Genomic DNA, 19,367 nt, shown 5'->3' on the forward strand with positions numbered 1-19,367 from the left:
TGTGCATGTTCTGCAGACCAACCTCCCCCTCCCTCCCCCACTTGCCTACTACATTTACTATGGACAAAGATGTTCTATTATATTGACAAGATAGTCAAGTGACCGCTCTAACAATGGAAGTATATGTCCTCAAAGATGGAAGGCATGCGGGAGGAGGCGAGTTCAGGTGGGACCATTCTAGCCAAAGAGGGCAGATACGCCTGTGAGTTGCCGAAATGTCACGTGCGTCCACTTATATCAGAGCATTCGTAACAACCTTACCTTCACAAAACTTATATCCGATCAAATAAGCTTTGTGGCAAATTAGCAATTATTTTTTGTTGTTGACCATATTCGAAACTCTCAATGACATCCATTCAAAATTTCCTCACTTCGTGGTCTTACTTTTGTGGACAGATTTTGACAGTGAAGCCTCTCTCTTCACCTCTTCCTCTCTGCTATGGAGCACTGTTTAAAGCCACCATGCAGTATTTTTGTATGTCTAATAAATCCCTGTTTGTTTTTTTCATGAAAACAATATTACCAATAATTTATTTCCCTGAGCCTCCTTTTGACATTGAAACGTTCAGTCTGATTGTGTGGGCGGGTCAATTCAAATGTAAATATATTTACATACACAGCCCTGATTGGCGGATAGGATCATCTAGACCAGGGCTGCCCAACCCTCTTCCTGGAGCTCTACCATCCTGTAGGTTTTCAGTCCAACCCTAATTTAACACACCTGATTCTACTAATTAGCTGCTCAACAAAACCTTAAATAGCTGAATCAGAACTGCTAAATTAGGGTTGGACTGAAAACCTACAGGACAGTAGATCTCCAGGAAGAGGGTTGGGCAGCCCTGGTCTAGACTGTATTTTCCCCTGCTTACCATTCAAAGTCGGAGGATACAAATGAAAGATGACTGGTCATTGGTCAGAATAATCAGATCAGATTGTGACGTCATGATCTGGGCTAACCAGACTGAAATTCAAGGCATTTTTTCAAATAGCTCTTACACAAAAAGGGCATTATCATAATCTTCACAATTTCAGAGTGTTATTTCAACCTCTTAGTGTGGATATTTGATTTTTAAAACCTGGAAAATCACATTTTTAACTGCACTGCCTCTTTAAGATCATGTTTGGTGTATAGAAGCTTGTGGGTACTGGTGTTACTGACATTACCATACCATTCACAGATTGTTCACAGACTGTAGTATTCCTTTTGATGTTCACTCTCAATCACACAATATGTTTTAGGAATCTTTTTTGAAGCATTGCAAATATTCTGGCCAAGATATTTTGTCTATACTTAGTAAAATGTGATACAAGGGAGTATGTGGGTCTTATTTGTGTACATAACTTAGGTAAGATGAGATGGTAAGGTACACCAAATCAAACAAATTCAGTCTATACCCTGCTTCAAATGATGATGATTTTGAAAATAGACTACAGGTTTGAGAAAACGAAAGCTGTTGCTGGGCTCAAGCTATAAAAATGGTGTGTATGATCTGCCCTTGATTTAATTGACGGCCCTTTCGGCAGGCCACGTTTTTCCTTGTCCCAAATCTGAAGTAGAATTGATAATGTTCTATAAAAACAGATCAGAGGCTTCCAGGGAAATGTTATGTCCTCTTTTGGGCCATTCAATCCACAAGGTCAGGTCATTGATGGAGTAGCTCCTCTTTATTGCTACTAGTTCTCACAATCCCAATAACACAATGGTGGAATTTCTATTCTCCCTCAGACAGAGAGCTAGCGATTAAAGGGACACCTCTCCAGAAGATTCTGTCATTCTTGCTGTGGAATGGGGTGGTGGGGGTCTGGAGGGGTACACCAACCCCCCAAAGGGGTGCTCTGTGGCCCGCTGTAGAGAACAGACTGGTCTCAATAGGCCCCTCTCAAGTGAAAGAAAGGAACCCCTCCAGAGGTTTGTTTTGAGATCCTGCCTCTGAAATGAATGTACTGGCCCAGTTTCTCCTGTTCATATGGAATATGGACAATGGCACTCACAGGCTTTATTATAGCCCCTCTGTACTATCCAATGAATGCCTCATAACGCTTGAGTTGGATGAGAATGACCCCCCGGTCCTACAACACACCACCCCACCCCAACAACGGAGGACAGGCAAAGCAAATGAATACATTGATTTAGCCAATTTCAGGTAATACAAGGACTTCGATTTAGTCTAAAGTGACATTCTGTGCTAAATCAAAATATAGGATGACAAAACTATATTGAACACCATATCTTGAGTATCTGGTTTACAATGAAGTAGAACATGTGCTTCTCAAACGTGACTAGTTGGAGGCCTTGGAACACGAAGTAATCTAGAGTGAGAGGCTTATCAGACCAATGAATTTATCAATGTACTTGACATGCTGATGCTAACCTTGTGAGGACCAAACCTGGACTGAGCCAGAAGGGACCAAAACATCTTGAATAACAAGGCCACTTACAAAATACATTTCTTTATTTGCTTCTGTTTAACTATGCAACAGTAGAATGTTGTTGCTATTAACTGTGGCCAGGTTACACATGTTACTGTAACACAACATCTCCAGTAACAGTTGCAGAGTTGTCTCACAGTTTGTTAAAGTCTGCCCCGCCATCTTGACAACCCCTGAGCTAAATAAAAGCAGGGGTATAGTGTTATAATGCAAACTAACAGTAATTATACTGTATGTATGACACAGAACAAAAATATAGTTTGTTGGTCCCATGTTTCTTGAGCTGAAATAAAAGATCCCAGAGATTTTCCATACACAAAAAAAAGCTTATTTCTCTCAAATTTTGAGCTCACTTTTGTTTACATCCCTGTTAGTATTTCTCATTTGTCAAGATAATCCATCCACCTGACAGGTGTGGCATACCTAGAAGCTGATTAAACAGCATGATAATTACACAGGTGCACCTTGTGCTCGGGACAATAAAAGGCCACTAAAATGTACAGTTGTGTAACACAACACAATACCACAGATGTCTAAAGTTTTGAGGGAGCATGCAATTGGCATGCTGACTGCAAGAAAGTGCCCCATGGTGGCGGTGGGAATATGGTATGGGCATGCATAAGCTACGGACAACGAACACAATTGCATTTTATCGATGGCAATTTGAATGTGCAGAGGTACCGTGACAAGATCCTGAGGCCCATTGTCGCGTCATTCATCCGCCGCCATCAACTCATGTTTCGGCATGATAATGCACGGCCCCATGTCACAAGGATCTGTACACAATTCCTTGAAGCTGAAAATGTCCCAGTTCTTCCATGGCCTGCATACTCAGCACATGTCACACTTTTAGCATATATGGGATGCCATGGATCGACAGGGTTTTCCAGTTCCCGCCAATATCCAGAAAACTTCACACAGCCTCTGAGTAGTGGGACAACAATCCACAGGCCACAACCAACTGCCTGATCAATTCTATGCGAAAGAGATGTGTCGTGCTGCATGAGGCAAAAGGTGGTCACACCAGAATACTGACTGGTTTTCTGATCCACTCCCTTACCTTTTTTAAAAGGTATCTGTGACCAACAGATGCATATCAGTATTCCCAGTCATGTGAAATCCATAGATTAGGACCTATTGAATTTATTTCTATTGACTAAATTCCTTATACGAACTGTATCTTTGAAATTGTTACATGTGTTTATATTTTTGTTCAGAATATATTAATCTGGCACTTTTCATTATGGTTTTAAAACACTCAAAATTGTGTGGATGTAACTCATCCCATCATACATTATAGAACTCTGTCAAATCGATGATGTGGCACACAACCATTGGTTGAGGGTTGCAACATCTGAGCAGGGGGACACAACCATTGACTGACTGTCATCGCAATGCCTCGACAGAGGGGTTGACCCAGAGGGAGGGACAATACAAGGACACATTTACAGTCTTTTGTAAGGCACCATTTCTGAAGTTAACCACCATTTGTGTTGTACTGGACACTACCTAACAATGTTGAAGGAATAGGAGAAAATTAAAACTGTAGCTAATGTTTTTCACTGGTAACATATGGATTACTAGGAGTCTGGACACTATTCTCACATGGCCTCATTTAACACTTGTCTATTGACAAATTTCTGCATTAGCTGTCGAGAAGAGGTACACGTATGCCATGCCTCTGGTGGGTAAAGTGGGTCCTTCCTGCAATGTCCACACCTCTGATGCAAAAAGCTGAAGTGAACAGCAGTCTAAAAAGGTCCTCACTAATATTTCAGAACAAACCTGTTCAAAATGTAAAAAAAAACTTTAAAGACTTGAATGTAACCCTCATGCTGAGTAACTATTTGTAACAGTCACGCAACCTGTGGGGCCTCTGGGACAGTAAGCCTCTGGGCCAATAAAATAGCTTTTCCTTGTGCAGTATTTAATCACGGACAATTATTAACCAGTAAGTCAGTAAATGAAAAGTATTGAGATCAAAACCAAATTCCAAAACACATGGTAATGATTTGAATTTATTAAAGACAAACTAAACCAGAAATAATAAATACATGGAGGAATAGTAATACTTTTGAACTCAAACAAAGAAATGTAAAATAAAATAAAAAACACTAAAGTGGTGACAGACAAGGCAAACAACACCTTTTTGGCCAATGGATTGTAAAAGTATCCCAGCTACTTTTCAATTGACATATCAGGGGGAAGGGGGGAGGGGAATCTAAAAACATACAATTTGCAATTTGTCTTGTACACGTTTCTGAACTGATTGAAAACATCATAGTCCAATAATACATTGTTTGGTGTTAAGATTATACATGTTTTACAGGCCCCAAAATATATTAAATTTAAAACCCAATTTCCGAGTGGGTAGGGAGGATGTGGGCGGGTGGAGGGTGATGGGTCAGGGTTAGCTTTGTATTATTTTATTTGATTGTTTTTGTGCTTGTAACCCCCCTCTGAAAAAGAAAAAAACGAAATAAAAAGTTGGTCAGAAAAGAAAGCATGGTGTTCATAGAGGTAAAAATAATCTTCTGTTGACCTAGTCACGAGGATTAGGGCTAGGAATAGGAGCCAAGTGCAGTCATTAACCGTTGAGGGTACAAATTAAAATCACATATCAATAATTTATCACAAAGAAACATCTGAAATTAGGCAGGATTGATACATTCATAGTGTGCATACTCTCCACCTTTCAAATAAATAAGAACAAGTGAAGACTTTTGACAGCTCTTTAAAAGCTTGAAATGGGCATGGTCTAACGTACTCGACATCCAAAAACACATACAGTACGAGTCAAAAGTTTGGACACACATACTCATTGAAGGGTTTTTCTGAAGTTTTGCTATTTTCTACATTGTAGAATGGTGAAGACATCAAAACAACACATGGAATCATGTAGTAACCCAAAAAAGTGAGAAACAAATCAAAATAGATTTGAGATTTTTCAAAGTAGCCACCCTTTGCCTTGATAACAGCTTTGCACACTCTTGGCATTCTCTCAACCAGCTTCATGAGGTAGTCACCTGGAATGCATTTTAATGAACAGGTATTGCATGCCCCGTTAAAAGTTAAATTTGTGGAATTTCTTCTTAAATGTATTTGAGCCAATTGTGACAAGGTAGGTGTGGTATACAGAAGATAACCCTATTTGGTAAAAGACCAAGTACATACTATGGCAAGAACAGCTCAAATAAGCAAACGACAATCCATCATTACTTTAAGACATAAAGGTCAGTCAATGGTCAGTCAATCCGGAACGTTTCAAGAACATTTCTTCAAGTTCAGTCGTGGCCTCCCGAGTGACACAGTGGCCTAAGGTACTGCATCGCAGTTGCTAGCTGTGCCACTAGAGATACTGGTTTGAGTCAGCCGGCCACGACCGTGAGACCCATGGGGCGGCACACAATTGGCCCAGCGTTGTCCGGGTTAAGGGAGGGTTTGGCCTGCAGGGATGTCCTTGTCCCATCGTGCTCTAGCGACTCCTGTGGTGGGCTGGGCACATGCAGGCTGACACGGTTGCCAGGTGTACGGTGTTTCATCCGACACATTGGTGTAGCTGGCTTCCGGGTTAAGAGGGCATTGTGTCAAGAAGCAGTGCGGCTTGGTTGGGTCGTGTTAAGGAGGACGTCTGACTCACGACATAAGCATCTCCCGAGTCCTTACAGGAGTTGCGGCAATGAGACAAGACTAACTACCAATTCAATACCTTGAAATTGGGGAGAAAAAGGGGTAAAAGTAAAAAAATATATATGAAAAATTACTACTACTAAAAGGACACCAATAAGAAGAAAAGACTTGCTTGGTCCAAGAAACATGAGCAATGGAAATTAGACCGGTGGAAATCTGTCCTTTGGTCTAATGAGTCCAAATTTGCGATTTTTGGTTCCTACCGCCGTGTCTTTGTGAGACGCAGAGTAGCTGAACGGATGATCTCATTTACATTTTAGTCATTTAGCAGACGCTCTTATCCAGAGAGACTTACAGAAGTGAATGCATACATTTCATAAAACATTTTTTTTCCCCCGTACTGGTCCCGTGAGAATCGAACCCACAACCCTGGCGTTGCAAACACCATGCTCTACCAACTGAGCCACACGGGACCTCGTGTGGTTCCCACTGTGAAGCATGGTGGGACTATCATTTGTTTTTCGACAGGACAATGACCCAACACACCTCCAGGCTGTGTAAGGGCCATTTGACCAAGAAGGAGAGTGATGGAGTGCTGCATCAGACGACCTGGCCTCCACAATCACCCAACCTCAACCCAATTGAGATGGTTTGGGATGAGTTGGACCACAGAGTGAAGGAAAAGCAGTCAACAAGTGCTCAGCATATGTGGGAACTCCTTCTAGACGGTTGGAAAAGCATTCCAGGTGAAGCTGGTTGAGAGAATGCCAAGAGTGTGCAAAGCTGTCATCAAAGCAACATCTGAAATATATTTTGATTTGTTTAACACTTTTTGGGTTACTACATGATTCAATATGTGTTATTTCATAGTTTTGATGTCTTCACTATTATTCTACAATGTAGAAAATTGTAAGAATAAAGAAAAACCCTTGAATGAGTAGGGGTGTCCAACTTTTGACTGGTACTGTATCCATGTTGAGCTTTCTTAACAAACCAGAAAATAAACAATTTGTCAAAGTTGTCTGGCTAACTCATTGACCATGCTTTGTAGTATACCCCTCTGTCCAGACACAACTGTTCTTTACTCCTGAACAATCATCCCTGTGTTTGAGCTTGTGATATATATATATATATATATATATATATATGTGTGTGTGTGTGTGTGTGTGTGTGTGTGTGTGTGTGTGTGTGTGTGTGTGTGTGAGTGTCAGTAAGCCTATGAAAGTCTGTACATAGAACAAGATATGCACAAGTGTATGAGTACACACTTGTGCTCTATTGATTCCTCATGGGGGCTCTGAAGACTCTTAAGGCAGAAGGCCGCAGGGTTGCTGTAAAACTATCAGTCATCAAATCTACAGGCCACTTACTTGGCAGCTCTTTCAAATAAAAACAATTTTCTAAATTCACAATTTGATCCATGAAACAAAAACAGAAGACATAAAATTGTAGTTTCCCTACTGGCTCTACAAGGGGTGGACGGGGACAGGGGAGGGTGGAGGAAAGAGGCTGTAGCTTACAATTGGCATTTGACTTGACACTTCTATTGATCAAAATGCCCTTTTAGTTGTATACCAACCTAACAGCAGGGATCTTACTCACATTCACACGTACCATTCCCTTGACCAAGGCCTGTGTGTTGCTGCCCTCCCTGACTGTCGTCACAACTGGTCAGAAGGGGCAGAAGTTTCTCTCAGCTCTTCCAGTATGGCTCAGTTTGTACCAGGGACAGTAAAGGGGGGATAAAATATTTCACAAATCATAAGGAACGCACATTTAAAAACCCATGTTCGTCCTTGGTAGCCAGTTAGACATATGTCAATTTAACAGTTTCAAGTGATGGGATCTCAGCAGGGACTCTCCCAGTGAGGTGTCCCCTCCTCCTTCTCCAGTAGGACAAGCATCGTGACCTCTTATTGGCTGCTTTAGTTCACACATCCCTTTACAACATCCACAGGCCCCCCCCCCCCGGCCCCCACAGTCTGCAGAGACAAGGTTCTCTGCTGCTCTGTTTAAGACTGTACGCACACACATATTACCATTACTCTCATTTATATTAGTGTCTTTTGTTAAGGATTTGTGAATCCTGCTGTCAAAATAAAAAGGTAGTAAAAGTCAAGTTAAGAGTCATCCATGAAGGAAGCACTGGGGGTGAACCAGGGGTTCTCTGTAGATATGGTCATGAGTGATGTGGCTGTGGGAGGGGAGAAGGGTTGTCCTTCAGAGCCCTGCCCCACACAGTCGTTTCTGAACGGGGCTGGAACAGAGCCCAGTGGGACACCACCCTGACCCTGGGGTAATGCTGCTATGCCGCCATGAGATACTGGTGGTAGAAGAGGCCGAAGATGGAGGTGGAAAAGAGGCAGGCAGCGATCCACCAGGTGAGGAAGGAGAGGAGGCCACGGAAAAGCAGGGGGGTGAACACTGTTCGCAGGCCCCCGAGGGCCACCGACAGCTGGACCACCGATGCCTGGGCCTCCACAGCTAGCCCTGGAGCTGCAGTTGCTGCTGCAACCACAGCAGGGTCAGAGTTCATCTCCATTGGGCAGGGGAGGTCTTCCACAGAGTACACCCCCCAGGAGTGTCCACCTATAACACAAAGAGTAGGGTGCTACATTAGCAGTGTGGTGGACTAAAGACTGCTGCTAAACGGTTCAATTTAATATATGAGCAATAATTTCTGATGATGTGCCAAACTCACCTAAGGTTTTTAGCAGCAAGGTTGTATGCAGCAACATCACCAAGGGTGCCACGTACTGCAGTGCGATTACACATAGGTAGTAGAAAACACGGGCCACCTTGGAAACAGAAGAAAAAAGATAACTTCCTGTCAAGAGGAACTCTTAAAACCTCATTTGTTTTATCATACTCTGCCCATCTGTCAAGGCCAAATGATTGTCCGATTCGAGGCGCCACTCACCATCTTCTGCAGGTCAACGGTGCTGATGCGTCCCGCCTCCTTCTTCATCTGCTCCACGCCCTTCTGTGCCAGGTTGAGGTAGGCCTGGAGGTGGTGCCTCATCATGGCCAGGCGCAGCACACACAGCAGCAGGATGGCCCACAACCGCAATGTGTCATAGGTCTCCTCAGTCATCCTGGTGAGGAGTCAGACACAGCAAGTGAGTGAGTGAGTGAGTGAGTGAGTGAGTGAGTGAGTGAGTGAGTGAGTGAGTGAGATGGGTGAAGGAAAAATAAGCCAACCCATGTCGATAATGTGAGAAGATGAGATATGTGAGAGAATGAAAGCCAGGAGTGACAGGGAGAGGTGGAAAGAGATGTTACAGAGATGTGAAACTTTGGGAAGGCTTAATCCTATGACCATGCATGTGGTTGAAAAATGTACTGACAAACAAAACAAGGTGAACTTACAAAGGCATACTCTCCTTCCCCAGGGCAGGATTCAGGAGGTAGTCCTTGGTTATAGGCTTCACCCACAGCAGTACCATAATAAGAGGGGAAAGGAAGTTGATATGAAGCAAGGTCCTGGAAGAGAAGAACAAAATAAATGGTCACCCATTCTTGTCAGTAAAATGCTTTGCTTATCCAGGAGTACAATGTAAATACTGTATGAGCACTATGTGTTTATGGCATACTATCATCCACACTCATTGAGGAACGGATAGTAGACCACATTACTTATTGGTTTATTCAGATCCCCGTTAGCCTTTGCCGAAGCAGCAGCTATTCTTCCTGGGGTCCACAAAAAACAATTTAAACTCACACCTACTTCAACTAGCCCATATATGAATGGGACAACAGTGTAACTGCGGTGAGGTGGAGAAAGACAAGAGAGAAGAGAGGGACTCACTGTGTGACTTTGGCTGTGGTCAGGTTGAGGGCGTCCAGGTGCATTTGAGCCAATCGTAGACCAGGGAAGGTGAGGAATGCACCAATCAGAGAGCAGAGCAAGGCCAGGATCAGCTTAAAGGTGAGTTTAGATATGGGACCCCTGGAGAAAAGAACAGAGACACAGTTATACTGGGCTAAAGCGTACCTCACAGTCATACAACATGTGAATACGCACACACACACAGTCCATGAGTCAATTAGATTCATGACCCATGCATACTGATAAAAACAAAAGCTCATACTTACTGGGACTCTAACCCCTGGTTTTCCAAAAACTGTGTGGCACTTTCAGAGAAATTCGCGAAACCTAGATGAAAACACGATTCGATTTTAAAATTGGTCCTACAAAGTCCAGAAAAATAACAATTACAGTACATTAGACAAAACAAATGGAATCTATTCCTCTAACAATGGATTTAATCTATTCCTCTAATGTAGTGTTCTTCCAACCTGGTCCTAGGGAAGCACAGGGTTTGCAGGCTTTTGTTCTATCCCATCACTAACACAGCTAGTTAGATAGAATTTGATGTGTTAGTACTGATCTGGAACACTAGCCTGTGGGTCCCAAGGGTTGTATTCACTAGGAAGCAAATGGGACGAAAACGCTAGTTTTCGTTTTCCATTACAAAATGTTTTGCTACGTTTTGTACTAATGAATAGGACCCAGGTGCAGGATGGAAGAGCACTGTGGGCTAGCCATACTGACAGATGGCTCATCGCCCACTCACCTGTCTCCAGGCCAAACTCCAGGTAGTTCTCAGTGACGATGAGGATGGCCATGGCTTTGACAAAAAAGAAGAAAGCGAAGGTGATGCAGAGCGAGCGCTCGCCACCTTCCTCCAGCTTGAAGTAGAAGGCCGTCAGGGAGAACAGGGTCTTACTGTGGAGCAGGGGAGTTAAGGAAAACGCCAGCAGAAACACACAACTCATGAAATATAGCCTACTATTCATATTGCTGTGAGCCATGGCCATGTAGAGACGTTTCTGGAGTAATGGTGGTGGCTCATTAACATAATGGACTCGAAGGATCAGAAGCATGCAACAGTACTGAACAGTGATCCTGCAACAAGCATGCGCACACACAGTTTAGCTTCTCTCACTCTCTTAAGCAGCGGTCACACATTACCATGGGGCTCAATGGGCCGGGCTTCCTCAGAACTAGAATGGTGTTTTCTGCGGTGTCTGGCTGCAGTGTTTCTAGCAGGCTAAGTAAGGACATAGCGTGCTTCTAGAGCTGCCTTGCATCTCCAAGGTGATGGTGTTCAGCCTTTATTCCACATAGCAATCTCTCAGGCTATTCTGAATGGGGAATCATGGTAATGTAGGCAAGCCAACGGATTTGCCTTTTCCTGGGGGTCACAACCAGGATACTAAAGGCTGCATTTTCTTTTTAAACTTAAGAGCTAGTTTCTCTCAAAGGAGCAATGAAGCCCCATTATCAGAGCTCAGTGAGGCAGCTGCTAATGTAGCCCTAAATACTCCTTGGGAAGCAGCCACAGAACGCAAGTGGCAAATTTCGATGCAGCATTTCAGCGAGAGTAGCTCTACCCCACTTCGTTATACCATCACTGATTGTCAGGATAAATCTATGCTAACCAACAGACCACTCGATGGGATGTCTACCTGTTGTGCATTCAACTTCATCAACGCTTATTGAAATCCCTTTCTGTTAGGTGGAACTCACAGAGCTTGGAAAGAATCAGATGTTCCAATACATCATACTGTAACTTCACAAAAAATGTAATCTGCTAAATCCATTCCAATTTGGCAGTTTTAAGATTCCATTCCATGGCTGAGGTGTGTTAAGTCGAGGTTAACACAACAGGTGCCCGGCTGCAGCCTCTGGCTCTTTACTTCTCCGAGAGGGTCGCCCGAGACAGGAATATGAAATCAAGTGTGCCATTAACACACACACACCATCACATCATCATCTTCATCATCCACCTAGCCGTGCACCCCCTCCTCCACGTACCACCCCCTCCCAGTCGCCTCTTTTCCCAAGCAAATCAGTCTGGTAGGCTGTGAAAATTGGGCCTCCAATCTTCCTCAGCAGGCATGCAGAAATGGCATGCCTTCTGACCGCACTCAGCCAGGGAGCGTGGGAAAGATTGATCCCTACGGACTGTGGCGGAGGATAATGCGTATGATTTGGTGACGCGTCGGCAGAAGAGAGTAGCAGGGAGGCATGTGGTGGCAGGCAGTGGCTAGAGCTGTGTCTGTCAGTTTATGGCTACTTACTGCCGTCTGAAATGGAACCTGGGAACAATCAAGGCTCTCTCTCACATGTTTTTTTACACTCTCGTAGACAACCTGTTGGGGCTAGGGGGCAGTATTGAGAAATTTTGAAAAAAATATGTGCCCATTTTTAACTGCCTCCTACACCAACTCAGAAGCTAGGATATGCATATTATTAACACATTCGGATAGAAAACACTCTGAATTTTCTAAAACAGTTTGAATGGTGTCTGTAAGTATAACAAAACTCATATTGCAGGCAAAAACCTGTGAAAAATAGATTAAAAAAAATGTGAATTTTGTGACTGTACTATTTAGTGTCATTGTTTTATAGATACCATAGTGAGAAAGGATTCATTTCGCAACTCCTACGGCTTCCACTAGATGTCAACGATCTTTATAAAGTTGTTTGAAGCGTCTATGATAAACAGAGAGCAAATTAGAATGCAGGGAAGTTGACATGTCGTCACTTAATTTTTTTGCGCCTGCGCATAAATCTGAGAAGAGTGAGTTTGTCATAATTGTTTATCTAGACATAGGATAGGTTGTGTGAAAATATTACTGATGTTTCACCTTAAAAATGGACCAAAAGATTAATGCTAAACAACGTTTGACATGTTTGAACGAACGTAAATAGATTATTTACTCGTTTTTTTTTGCTTTTCGGCGTGATTTTACACCCCCCCCACCACGTTTTGTGGGAGCATACTGAACGCTAACTACTTGGTGTTATTTGGACATAAATTATGAACTTTGTCAAAAGAAACCACATTTGTTCTGGACCTGGGATTCCTGGCAGTGCCTTCTGATGGAGATAATCAAAGGTAAGGGGATATTTACAATGTTATTATCGATATTAGATGATGCTAACTGTATAGCATAGCCTATTGTTCTTAGCATAGCACCCCGTTTATTGCAAAATGTGATTTCCCAGTAAAGTTATTTTGAGATCTGGCCATTCGGTAGCAATTACGAGATGATAATATATTATTCTTTGAATGACAATATTATAATTTACCAATGTTTTCGAATAGTAATTTTGTTATGTTCACCGGAAGCATTTCAGAGAAGAAAAAAATCTGAATTTCACCGCTACTGTAAAATGCTGTTTTTGGATATAAATATGAACTTGATGGAACAAAAAATGCATGTATTGTATAACATAATGTCCTAGGAGTGTCATCTGATGGAGATTGTCAAAGGTTGGTGCATAATTTTAGCTGGTTTCTGCTTTTGGTGACGCCTGACCTTGAATTGAAACTGGATGTTTGTACTTTTGTGGCTATGTACTGTCCTAACTTTATGCTTTTGCCGTAAAGCCTCTTTGAAAATCGAACAATGTGGTTAGATTAAGGAGATGTTTATCTTTTAAATGGTGTAAAATAGTTGATTGTTTGAGAAATTGAAATTAGATTTTTGATGTTTTGAATTTCCAGCCTTGTTAGCAATCCCGTCTCGGGGTTCATTGCTAACCTGTAGCCCCAACAGGCAACAGGTAGGGAACAAAAGGTAGGATTCTCAGTATGTGCACGGAGTGATTAAATGCAAGAACTCTAATGAAATCAGAATATGTACTATCGCGCATGTAATGTTGTCAGAAGGGGGGGGGGGGGAAACAGTGTTCACTGTTCACAGTAACATCTTTGTTATGTAATATACGTTTCACCATTAATGACTTGGCTTGTCAAACGTTGCTATTAGGTGAGATTGGGTTCAACCGAAACCCCGACATCCTCTAGACCTGGATTGCTGTTCAGCAGGACATTGTGACAAATGGATTTTATATAGAAGGAATGATCGAAAGAGAGAAAAATGGATTGGACGATGTACTGACTGAAGGATACATGACGAAGGCGAGGACGAGCAGGCACCACACCACGCTGATGTTCATCTCCCCAGAGGGCTGGGCCACTGTGTAGTACAGCTCTGTGATCAGATACACCACTGTGGCTGCCACCGTGAAGTCCACCAGCCACTGGAACTCTGGGAAGTAGTGCAACGCTGCAGGAAACGAGCAGGAGGATGAAGAGGAGGATGACTGTTTATTTACTGTTCTGTTACTTGGTTGATTTATGACAGTAATTCTGGACTGTGATGATGTGCTCAAATACTGAATGATGAAGATTTGTTGAGGTTTAAGAGAGAAAATAAAACTGGTTATAAAGATAAGAGGATAACTGAATGGTGTCAGTAGATATGGCCTCATACCTAACGTGTCCACTTCTGTGATGCACTTGGTCTCCAGCTGCAGGTCTATGTCCTTGGGAATGGTCAGAGGCTTGTTCTCTATGTGGCCATTGTTCCTCCTGGGACAAAAGACAGAGCGCCAAATCAATACCAGACAGACATGGGAGAGGGAGAGACAGACATACAGACATGTCCTATGTTGCAGGCAGGTTTACTCCATGTCATTTTTCTGGTCATTAGTCCACCTCTAAAAACACGGCCACAGCAGAGAGTGCTAAATAAAAAATACTACTGCTATCGTGTCAATTTACTGGCTGTCCTAAAGAAAAACACATCATATCCTGGACTATATCAAACTTAATCTGTGTACAAGGTTATTTGGGCATCTACGAGATGGCTAGCGTCATGGGGGTCACAAAAAACGTGACAAAATATTGTGCGCGCACATTGATGAGGCAGAAGGCCGTGTTGTATTTCTGAGCAGTCAGATAGTTAGCAACAATGACAAGAAGCTGCCATGAGAGGAATCGTAGGTGGCTCATTTCAGCTCGTTGTATCTTTTTATTGATACAATGTCTAGTTGACTCATGTCAGGTCTACCCTAATTAGAGGTCGCCCGATTAATCGGAATGGACGATTAATTAGGGCCGATTTCAAATTTTCATAACAATCGGAAATCGGTATTTTTTATTTTTTTTCCACCTTTATTTAACTAGGCAAGTCAGTTAAGAACACATTCTTATTTCCAATGACGGCCTAGGAACGGTGGGTTAACTGCCTTGATCTGGGGCAGAACGACAGATTTTTACATTGTTAGTCCAACGCTCTAACCACCTGCCTTACATTGCACTCCACGAGGAGCCTGCGTGGCAGGCTGACTACCTGTTACGCGAGGGCAGCAAGAAGCCAAGGTAAGTTGTTAGCTAGCATTATGAAAAACAATCAATCTTCACATAATCACTAGTTAACTACACATGGTTGATGATATTACTAGTTTATCTAGCGTGTCCTGCGTTGCATATAATCGATGAGGTGCCTTTTAATTTCTCATCGAATCACAGCCTACTTCGCCAAACGGGTGATGATTTAGCACTGTGGTTGCACCTAACCATAAACATCAATGCCTTTCTTTAAAATAAATACACAAGTATATATATATTTAAACCTGCATATTTAGTTAATATTGCCTGCTAACATGAAATTCTTATAATTAGGGAAATTGTGTCACTTCTCTTGCGTTCCGTGCAAGCAGTCAGGGTATATGCAGCAGTTTGGGCCGCATGGCTCGTTGCGAACTGTGTGAAGTCCATTTATTCCTAACAAAGACCGTAATTAATTTGCCAGAATTGTACATAATTATGACATAACATTGAAGGTTGTACAATGTAACAGCAATATTTAGGCTTAGGGATGCCACCCGTTAGATAAAATACGGAACGGTTCCGTATTTCACTGAAAGAATAAACGTTTTGTTTTCGAAATGATAGTTTCCGGATTCGACCATATTAATGACCAAAGGCTCGTATTTCTGTGTGTTATTATGTTATAATTAAGTCTATGATTTGATATAGCAGTCTGACTGAGCGATGGTAGGCAGCAGCAGGCTCGTAAGCATTCATTCAAACAGCACTTTCGGGCATTTGACAGCAGCTCTTCGCAATTCTTCAAGCATTGAGCTGTTTATGACTTCAAGCCTATCAACTCCCGAGATTAGGCTGGTGTAACCGATGTGAAATGGCTAGATAGCGCGCACCCCGCTAACTAATAGCGTTTGAAATCGGTGACATCACTCGCTCTGAGACTTGGAGTAGTTGTGGCTTTTGTGGAGCGAAGGGTAACGATGCTTCGAGGGTGGCTGTTGTCGATGTGTTCCTGGTTCGAGCCCAGGTAGGGGCGAGGAGAGGGACGGAAGCTATACTGTTACACTGGCAATACTAAAGTGCCTATAAGAACATCCAATAGTCAAAGGTATATGAAATACAAATGGTATAGAGACAAATAGTCCTATAATTCCTACAACCTAAAACTTCTTACTTGGGAATATTGAAGACTCATATTAAAAGGAACCACCAGCTTTCATATGTTCTCATGTTCTGAGCAAGGAACTTAAACGTTAGCTTTTTTACATGGCACATATTGCACTTTTACTTTCTTCTCCAACACTTTGTTTTTGCATTATTTAAACCAAATTGAACATGCTTCATTATTTATTTGAGGCTAAATTGATGTATTATATTAAGTTAAAATAAGTGTTCATTCAGTATTGTTGTAATTGTCATTATTACAAAAAAATATATATATAATAATAATAATAATAATAAGTATCGGCTTTTTTTGGTAATAATCAGTATCGGCGTTGAAAAATCATAATCAGTCGACCTCTAAACCTAATATGGCTAAACTTTGCTAGCTAACAAACAACTGTAACCATGTATTTGAGAGACACCACGTGCTCATTGTGCAAATGTATGTTTTCTTCTAAACATTTGGAGACTGAATATAGTTTAGATGTTGTCAACAATCAAAGCCAACCAGTATGTTTTGGCCCATAGTTGCACACGTGTCGGTTTTGTTGCTAAACAACCAACCAGTCTATTGTCAACCCAACCAAGGCATACTGAGCACTGACGCTAGCTCTTTGTAGTGTGGAGTAGGGCCCATGTAATTCATAAGTCCAATATTTTGTCATAGGGCTACAGGGGGCAACATGCAGTGCAGACTGCAGGAGCAGCACACGGCAGGGGCTGGGCCAGCTGTTCCTTGGACAAGCCAACCTTTCTAGAGGGCCTCTGGGACACAGGGTAGTGTTTGTTCAGCCATGTGCGTGTGCTGGATTCAGAGGACAATACTATGGCAAGACACTGGGACCAAACTTTAAATGTGTCCAAGGCATCTTTGGGGGACCTGACAGGAAAAAGTGCTCTTGGCTTCACAACAAAAGGAATGGAAATGTGTGGCACAAGCAGGCAAAAGGACAGTGGTCCGTTTTTGAAGTGTAACACGGAACCCAAACCGGCTGCGTGGTGCGCCATCGTGCATACATTTATTTTGTCTCCCTACACCAAACGCGATCACAACACGCAGGTTAAAATATCAAAACAAACTCTGAACCAATGACATTAATTTGGGGACAGGTCGAAAAGCATTAAACATGTATGGCAATTTAGCTAGTTAGCTTGCACTTGCTTGCTAATTTGTCCTATTTAGCTAGCTTGCTGTTGCTAGCTAATTTATCCGGGGATATAAACATTGAGTTGTTATTTTACCTGAAATGCACAAGGTCCTCTACTCCGACAATTAATCCACATATAAAACAGCCAACCGAATTGTTTCTAGTCATCTCTCCTCCTTCCAGGCTTTTTCATCTGAACTTGGGCATCTCTACACTTTCATAATATTACCACGACAACCGGCAAAACATTTCGTCTTTCAATCACCCACGTGGGTATAACCAATGAGGAGATGGCACGTGGGTACCTGCTTCTATAAACCAATGAGGAGATGGGAGAGGCAGGACTTGCAGCGCGATCTGCGTCAGAAATAGGAATGACTTCTATTTTAGCCCTTGGCAACGCAGATGCTTGTTGGTGCACACGAGCAGTGTGGGTGCAATAATTGAATAACATGGATTTCTAAATTCAATGTTTATATCCCAGGACAAATTAGCTAGCAACAGCAAGCTAGCTAAATAGGACAAATTAGCTAGCAAGTGCAAATTGCCATACATGTTTAATGCTTTTCGACCTGTCCCCAAATTACCGTCATTGGTTCAGTTTGTTTTGATATTTTAATCTGTGTGTCGTGATCGCGTTTGGTGTAGGGGGACAAAATAAATGTATGCACGATAGCGCACGTGCACAGCCGGTTTGGGTTCCGTGTTAGTAAACGTGGCGTTGAGCTCCAACCTGCCTCATGGAGGCCTAGGAATTGGACTAGAACTACATAATGGCTCCAAGCAAGAATCTAGAAGATAAACTTCATTGACTTAATTTTCAAATGTTTGAGAACATTTCACATTGCCAAACCTTGCTTTCTATTAGTCTAAAGGCATGAACACAAAATGGAGATGAGGAATAAATATCTACATTACATAGGTCTTATTTCAGAACAGCCATAGTATCGCCATGACTTCTACCTGAAACCATTACATGGATTTAGCCGTAAAGCTTGTTTTGTTGGGAGTCTTAAACTGCTGTTCATACACTACTGAAAGATGTCACCTGCATGGCCTGACCAACCATTCAAGGCTCTACCACCTTAACTCACTACCATAGACAGCCAGAGAGCATTTTAAGGCAAGGCTAGCTTCACTCATAGGCAGAAGCAAACAAACAAAAATAAGTCAGTCCTCTCACTTCAAACAGGCCTTAAACAAGCCTCCTAAACACATCAGCTTAATCTCTCAACTCCCGCGCCCGTGTTCCCCATCCATCTCACACGTCTGCCTTTCCTTCCTGCCTCGCTCCCCTCCGCTCCACCCTCCTCAGCCCTCCCTCCTTACCGGTCTTTCTTGCTCTTAGTTTTTTGTTGCTTTCCGGCAAGGCTCCTCAACTCATCTTCCGTAGGGTGCTGGTACCACCGCAGACTGGGAAAGGAGGAGACAAGTGAGTAATCTAGGTAGCTTTAGAACTACACCAGTTGTCCCATGTCCTGGAGGGATGAAGGGTGGACAGGCTTTTACACATCAATCAATTAACTAACCAATACATCATTTGGATTGTTGTTTTTTTGTGTTGTGCAAGAACAATATATTTACACAGTCTATGGGCCACTAGGACCAGTATTGGTGACGTAATACCTCACATACTCCAAAAAGTGAGCCCTTCTATTGTTTGCGGTTCCAGGCCTTCATGATTGAAAATGATAAGGACCATCAATTAGCAAACAATCTGGGTTTTGCTATCATTTACCTTAGAAAATACAAACAAGACATCCCTCAAAGCATATTCAATGTATTCAAGACAACTGATACACCTATGACAAATACTTGCCATAAGTTTACAAAGAGGGTAGTTATTGTGTCCTTTGAGGACTGT

At 42.4% G+C, this 19,367-nt stretch overlaps 1 protein-coding gene across 1 annotated transcript in view; it reads right to left on the bottom strand.

Annotated features, from left to right (window-relative positions):
• Window positions 1–6,814: 6,814 nt before the first annotated feature.
• Window positions 6,815–19,367, bottom strand: part of tmem161b (transmembrane protein 161B) — a 38,764-nt gene continuing 26,211 nt past the window's right edge. Inside the window, exons 3-12 of the mRNA XM_014160853.2 lie at window positions 18,833–18,916; window positions 14,353–14,450; window positions 13,989–14,145; window positions 10,638–10,789; window positions 10,156–10,216; window positions 9,869–10,009; window positions 9,430–9,543; window positions 8,981–9,155; window positions 8,762–8,858; window positions 6,815–8,649 (exon numbers count right to left, since the gene is read on the bottom strand). Of these exons, the coding sequence (XP_014016328.1) occupies window positions 8,366–8,649; window positions 8,762–8,858; window positions 8,981–9,155; window positions 9,430–9,543; window positions 9,869–10,009; window positions 10,156–10,216; window positions 10,638–10,789; window positions 13,989–14,145; window positions 14,353–14,450; window positions 18,833–18,916 (1,363 nt within the window). The 3' untranslated portion in view covers window positions 6,815–8,365. The remainder of the gene's footprint in view (window positions 8,650–8,761; window positions 8,859–8,980; window positions 9,156–9,429; window positions 9,544–9,868; window positions 10,010–10,155; window positions 10,217–10,637; window positions 10,790–13,988; window positions 14,146–14,352; window positions 14,451–18,832; window positions 18,917–19,367) is intronic.

This window comes from Salmo salar, chromosome ssa20 (genome assembly GCF_905237065.1).
Source record: "Salmo salar chromosome ssa20, Ssal_v3.1, whole genome shotgun sequence".
In the NCBI taxonomy this organism is placed as follows: domain Eukaryota; kingdom Metazoa; phylum Chordata; class Actinopteri; order Salmoniformes; family Salmonidae; genus Salmo; species Salmo salar.